The sequence below is a fragment of the Protobothrops mucrosquamatus genome, unplaced genomic scaffold (assembly GCF_001527695.2).
Source record: "Protobothrops mucrosquamatus isolate PMUCROS unplaced genomic scaffold, P.Mucros_1.0 scaffold566, whole genome shotgun sequence".
In the NCBI taxonomy this organism is placed as follows: Eukaryota; Metazoa; Chordata; class Lepidosauria; order Squamata; family Viperidae; genus Protobothrops; species Protobothrops mucrosquamatus.
The window spans coordinates 956,571-963,959 of NW_015386869.1; the positions used below are offsets into that span (position 1 = coordinate 956,571).

Genomic DNA, 7,389 nt, shown 5'->3' on the forward strand with positions numbered 1-7,389 from the left:
CCATAAACCGTGAATAAGCAAGAGTGCTGGTGGATATTTATCAATGTTATTTTTCAAAACCATTCAGACTGTTTCTCATTATTCTCTAAATAATGAGAAACTAATTTAAAGCAAGTGATATAAATTAAGATTTGTTACATTTATGTATCTTACTGGCACACGTGACTTGGCTTCTAGAATGTATTCAAATATTTTGAATTTTTTATAGGTTCGCCTTAATGCAGAAGAATGTGCTGATGTTTTGAAGCGTTGGGTGGATCACCTTTGTTCCCCACAAATCAATCAAAAATCCAAGGCAATCCTTGTTCTGCTTTCTCTGGGTTGTTTCATGAGAGTGGCTGAGATGTTACATAGGTCAGTTCATGTATTCTGTTTACTTAAAAACATGAGCCACTTCTCTGTATACTTTGAATTTAAAAAAAAATAACAATAAAAAATACAATATCAACTAGATACAACCTCCTGAAAGTCAAAGCAGAAGTCATTTAAAAGGTCTGTCTGAATAAAGATGCCTGTTTGTTAATTCAAATATATATGTGTTTTCAGAGAAAAAGTATATTCTATAAAGAATCTGATTTAGGATGCCCAACTATCTGTGAATTAGTCTGAGTGAATTCAGTGTATGAATATGACATTAAGTGTTCGGTTACAATATCAAAAGTGATACCTTGTTTATGTTGCTATACAACAAAAATAATTGTTACATCATTAAGTAAGTGGAATGAGTTGCTAGTATTGTAATTTTGCATCAAAGGTGCCATTTTATCTGTTGTATATATCCGAAAAAGTTTTTCTGCACAGTGAAAAAAAAATTGTCTAACAAAATTTTTGTGTTATTCCACAATACTTTATTCTTGTTTTCAACAGCATGAGGCATTTTGATCGAGCTGCACTGTTTCTTGAGGCCTGTCTTAAGTATGGCACTATTGAAGTTAATGAAGATGCAAATATCCTTTTTTAAAATTATGCACAAATTCAAGCATAGAAATCTACTAATAGTGGCATTCTTTATTAGGTGTTGTGCCTGTAAACCTTTTTAAAACATTTTTAAAATATATTTTATTGATTTTTTAATATAAACATCTTTATATTTGGTAAGCAGCGTGTTGTCTGGGTTTATATTTACAAAGTAATCACTAATGGTTAATTTCGGTTATTCTGAAATCCACATAATAACTTTGCTTGATTTTCTCTTCTTTCAATAATATTCTCTTTGCAACCTAAATTAATACAATTCTTATTAATTTGATAGGTAACAATTAAATATAAAGGTTTTTCTAAAATTTCTACCAATAATAATCTCATGAATATCATGCTTCTTTTCTATATGGTCATCTTGGTTGCTTCGTCACAAATCCTGTTTATAATTTTTATTTAAATTTATTTTCCCTGTAATGTTCAAAATATTTCTACTGGTTAAAATTTTCCCAGAATTAATTACCTTAAGAGTATTTAAATCTATTTTCATATCTTAAAAAATAAGTAAGAAAAAGACACAAAAGAAAGACATAGAAAAAGAAAAGACGTGAAAGAGAAAAAGAAAAAGAGAAAAAGGAGGAAAAAAAGAAAACAATATATTACTTAAAATATGTATTTCTCTTGAACTAGTATACACTTATTTCCAAATTCTTTCTATTCTTTTTACCAATAATTAAACCGATGTTTAATCTTTAAATGTTCCATTTAATAAATCCAATCATATAATCTTTTAACTCTATTCAAAACATTTTTCCCATTTTTAGTTATCCATTGGAATTTTCTTAAAATCAATTACATTTAAATATCTAAACCAGCCTTTATATTAATCATCCCACACATTTTTATAGTTCTCATATCGAAAAACAAAAGAAAAAAAGATATTGCCTTACTTAGAGAGTTCATCCCTCTTAAACTAAAATCTTTCAATTTCTTCAGCCATATTCAAACAAGTGTTTAATTTTTAAATATTCCCTCTGATACACCCCATCATCTAATTCCTCAATTCTCACTTTATCCCAGCATCTCTTCCAATCAATATATCCCTTTGCATCAAAGCAGTGGTTCTCAACCTTTTTAATACCGTGACCCCAACAGGTCATAAGTCAAGGACTAAACCGGTCGTAAGTCAAGGACTAAACCGGTCGTAAGTCGAGGACTACCCAACCGGTCATAAGTCAAGGACTTTCCCTGCCCGGGAGCGCCACGCATGCGTGGTTCCGCCCCCTGCGCCGGCCGAGGCGTAGCTGGCAAGCGGCAGAGACGGAGCAAGCCGACCACCAGCTGGCCCAGCCCAAGGGAGGTAAGGCACCTGCCGGAAAAGGGGGGAAAAATGGCAGACAAAAAAAATGGCGGACAGCCTTGCTTGGCGACCCCCATGAAATGGTCGATCGACCCCAAATGGGGTCCCGACCCACAGGTTGAGAACCACTGTATCAAAGAGTCTCCATAATCTGGTAAATGTTGTGGATATAGTAGGCAAATCAAACAGCATGTCTTTGTAAAAAGAGTCATTGAATTACATTTCATATTCATTGAAGATTTCTCTCATCATCCCTTGTCTCCTCATTTCTTGTGTTACTCCCAACAACTCAGCAGTCCATTTTGTTAAATCTTTTTCCTTATCCTCAAATTTACTTTGTGATTTTAGAGTTATCTTTTCAATGTTCAATGTTTCTTGTAAGTCCTTCTCCACTTGAGTTCTCCACTAGCTTATATTCAGTTGTCTGCTTTACATGATCTCTCTCTCTTTTGTTTTCTGATCATTTGATTGTTGTGACGTTAAATTGAGAATGCATTTATTTAAATTTTCAAATTCATTTTTAATTTCCTCATGGTTTGAAGTTAATATCATTTGCATTTGTTGTAACAAAACAAACATTTCCTCCTGGTAAGTATTTTTTCTTGATATGTTCTTTCTGCAGATCTCTGATGCTCCATAATGACCAAAGGGCCTTTCTCTGCCAGTCACTTTAAAAAATATTTAAAAAATATTTATAATCCAGGAAGGTCAATTTTTTCTAAGTTTTGTAGTTCTCACTTTGTAGATAGTCCACAATGTTTTCATTTCTTTTGTAACAGCTGCTCTTCATTTAATCAACACCCTGAAGGTCATGACAACAGGCTTGTCTTTCTGGGCTGTATATTTAACGCAGTATTTTCATCCATCACTAGATGTCAGCACTTAATTCACCGCTTCTGTTTAGAGGAGGGTGGAACAAAGACACGCACACCCTCACTTTCGGAGGATTTTTACTTCTGGTTTTTTTTCTTTTTTTCTCAGGAAATCAGTCAGGTAGAAGAGAGAAAATCAATGTTCTTACCCAGTTCAGTCACACTGTTTACAATCACGCTTAGTTTAGTACTTTTTGGCTTCGGCTGCATGTAGCTTGGGCTAGACTCATGAATGACACTAGCCTTTCTTCTGTCATTTTTGGAGAGCTTTCCCCAGACGTCCGGATCGACCACCGTCTCCCCAGGATTGGCGGGACTTCCTTCCTTGCCACCTCTCCGGGGTGGCTTTGGGTCCATTTAGGGTCCCCAAACAGAAATCAGCTGTAGGGATCGGATCGTCTTGATCCCTCGGCTGGTGCGTTAGCTGCGCAGAACCAGAAGCCCTGTAAACCTTTTTTTCAGTCTTAAAACAAAAAGGATAACCTTTATGTCTGTAGCATCTAAGTGATAACAAGCAGTGTGTTAAATTGGAAACATTTCAGATCTAACAGTAGGATTAAACATGGTGCCAGCTTTAACTATTGTAATCCAGAAATCTGATACCTGATTGCTCATTTCTATATTCCTTAACCTGCCTTTCACAGAAATTAATCCATGCAATATTTGCCGATTATGCCAGAAGTCTGAAGTCTCTAGGATTTAAGCAGGCTGCTATTTTGTTTGCCACAAAAGCAGGAGTACCGGGCAAAAATCTGTTGAGTGAACTTGAACAACAGACGGAAGGGGTCAAAGAATGAGAACTTTGTAGAAGACAGCTAGAAGTTGTGATGTCTCGTGGGATAAGTCATTGGTGCAATAATACTTCAGCAACAAAGAAGGTGTTTTTTTAAAAAAAAAAACACCTATCTTGTCACAATAGAAATATAACTAAAGAATATCTTGTATTTTGTTTTAACGTTGGTAGAGACACATTTTGGTATTAAGCAATGCTATATTTGTCTTTGACTAACAACTGTGTTTGTAAAAGCTTTCAGCAACTGGATATTTATCTTCAAGCATGGTTTAAAATTTGTGAACTAGGCTCAGTCCAACATTTTTCTGCTCCTCGTGATTTAAGATTGCCTCCAGGTGTCCCCTGAAGTTGTACAAATGATACTGAAAAAAACCTTCATGGCACAAGTTCCATATTTGTATTCCATCATTCTTTGAAACCATGGCATCTTGTTTATCTTTATTGGTTTACCAAAGTGAGTAAATACACTGCTGATCCAAACTACTTATGGCAGTCAACATACAGCTATACTGATGTTTCATTGTGAAATGTGCATATGCAAAAAATTTCTCTTGCCCCAAAGTTAAACAAGTTGCATAAAACTCAGAAGGTTTCTCAAACGATCCTGGAGACTAATCACAGGTTTAAAATATACATAAAGTTGTTCAAAGTTGTACACAATACTGTAAGGCCATTTTGTAATCCCCAGACCTAACTGACCCTGCTGTTTTATTCCCAACTGAGATAAACCTTAGACAAACACTTGTACATTTTGTCCATACACTTCAACTTGTGTTTAATAGTAAAAGAAATATTGTAAACTAGGGAATTAGGGAAACGTCATGTATGAAATTTCAAGGAATCGGTTGTGCTTTTCAATAATGTAAAAAATACCTATCTAGTTCCTCAACCTGTTTCTCTCAATGGACGGCCCAAATCCTGAGGAACGTAGTACTCTCCAGTCCTGTTATTTAGAAGCATGCTGCTTCTGCTTCTGGAGTTAACTTGTCAGCATCACAGAAAGTGATTTCTGATCATTTAATTTTCCATGAACTTGTTTTATCTCCTTTAAAACTATCTAAATAGTGCTATAATAAAATAAAACCAGATTCAGATGGTTTTGACTTAGTTCCATTTAGTTTTACTCTAATAGCTGCTTAATAAACCTTTCTTTTTTAGCTTTTTAATACCAGACCTTTGTATTAGTTCTTTCATTTCATTGTTTGTGTTTAATTAGACACTTCAGAATAAATTCTAACTATAAACTGTCCCTTTTTGGTTGTCAAAACCATCTACTGTGTTGGATTATTATCTTATAAAATAAATTGATATGGTATAAATCTAGGTATCAGAATATGCTCGGTCTTTAGAGCAGAGAGAGATTACTATACAGTAGCTGTATTCATCCTAATAAGCCATTCCATAAGGGCATCATTTGAATCTGTGTTGGTAAGAATGAACCAATATAAAACGGCTTTAATACATTCTGCTTCCAAGCCCTATGAAATACACTTACTTATATGATCCTGTATTAATAGAGAGTACATTAAAACACGGCAGGCATATTTGATCTTTAAACTTGTCTACAATATTTAGCAGAATGTGCTTGTTGTTAGGCTATTGTTGCATTTCATATTTTTCAAATTTCAAATTTGCACTAGAATAGAAGCTCTGCACCTTCACACCTGACAACAGGAAGCTTGTTTAACTAGAAAAATCAGTCAATTAGTAGTGCTGTATTGAAGCAGTATTGTCAAACCAAGTTTTTACTTGGATCACAACAATCTCAGTTACGCTGCTTAATGGTACATTTGGAGCAGTGAAGAAGGAGTGAAAAGGAAAGGAAAAAGCGCAGTAATCCTTATAAGTTTTCAAAGAGAAATACTTTTACACCTGGATCTGTAAATACTTTCTGTAAACTAGGTAATCAGTTCTGGGTGTGATATAAATGCATACGACTGAGAATTCATTTTAACATTTGAAATCTCATCACTCTCTGTATATCATACAAAGCATTTCACAGATTAGTAGTGTATGTTTTTATACTTGTCATTTAACTCTGATTTAAAGAACATTGGCTTTTAAGGTTGAGAACACTTTAATCCTGATCTGTACACTATTTGAATCACAGGGGACTTTTTACTGTTTCATGTTTCTTCATTAACAAGATAGATTGGGTTAGTTAGTGATAGTGTGTAGTGAGCATGATTGAATTAAAATAGCTATTAATCACATGAAACTAAAGGTAACTGAATTTATATAAAGCATGGCTAAAAATAACTATTCAGAGGTTATTTGTGGTACCTGGGTCCATTTATACAATATTTCCAATGCAGTGATTTAGGAAAATTCAGCATAAAAGCATTCTTTTCAATTTTACAATTTTCATTATTTTCCTAGCAACATCACAAATATTTAGTAATCAGAGTGGGCATTATTTAAACAGTTGATCCATATAATGTGAAATGTCTTTGTGCATATAATTCTGCCATTACAGCATTTTAATCAGATAATTAAAATTTTAAATTGTTGCACATTTGTATGTTGCCAATCATTGCTGCGAGATGGGGAGCCATATAAATTGTTCAGATAAATAAATGCACTGCATACAGACATAATCTTGTAACTACTGCCTACTAGAAACAGGAGTCAATGCAACAGGGCAGGGGTGTCAAACTGCCGGCCCGTGGGCCGGATGCATCATAGTGAAACCGCACCCGCCCCATTGCCGACAATGGCAAAAAAGTCACAATATGTCGTGACACGTCACATGGTGTTGCGAGCTTGACACCCCTGCAATAGGGAATTAAGAACAGATTTCACTTCATTTGGAGAAAAGCAGATGAGTTTAACTACTCTCTTCTAAATCAGGCCATCACCATCACTACCTACTGTGAAGCTTTGAACTGCCTGGTCATGCTAAAAATCTGGCTAATTGCATGCACATGCTAACGAGATAATTCAAGGGTATTAACCACCTTTTCCTGACAACAGCTAGTAAAACTGTACATATTGTTATTATATAATGACATTAGTGTTGCCTTGCCTGCCTTCTACGAACTACAGTGAATTGGTGCGGGAGCCCGGTTTTCAGTTCTGAATATTACATCACAGCTGTTTCTATGTGACTTGATAAGAAGGTAAACATTACATGCGGACAAGCTCTGCATATAATGTTAATTAGGCCTTTAACAATAACCATATAATTAAATATTTGAATGAATGCCTTAGTTTCAATGAATGTTCAGATAAAGCATCCTTCATGAAGCAACAGCCGCTTCTTTTCTAAGACTTACCGTTTTGCATTATTTCGCTTTGCAGCCCCTCATAGGCTGCTCCTGCAGAGCTTGTAGTGTCTTCCAGGCTGGACACTTTCATTAAATACTATTAAATACTGCTGACACACCAAAGCAACCTACCAGAGGTCTTCCCGGGGTGCACCAAAGCTCTTCCAGGATGGATAGAAT

General features: G+C 35.1%; 1 protein-coding gene across 1 annotated transcript in view; it reads left to right on the forward strand.

Moving 5' to 3' along the window:
* WDR11 (WD repeat domain 11) overlaps positions 1–6,590 on the forward strand; it is a 54,271-nt gene extending 47,681 nt beyond the window's left edge. The window contains exons 24-26 of the mRNA XM_015817247.1: positions 209–354; positions 868–947; positions 3,793–6,590. Coding sequence (XP_015672733.1) covers positions 209–354; positions 868–947; positions 3,793–3,947 — 381 coding nt within the window. The 3' untranslated portion in view covers positions 3,948–6,590. The remainder of the gene's footprint in view (positions 1–208; positions 355–867; positions 948–3,792) is intronic.
* The last annotated feature ends 799 nt before the right edge of the window (positions 6,591–7,389 follow it).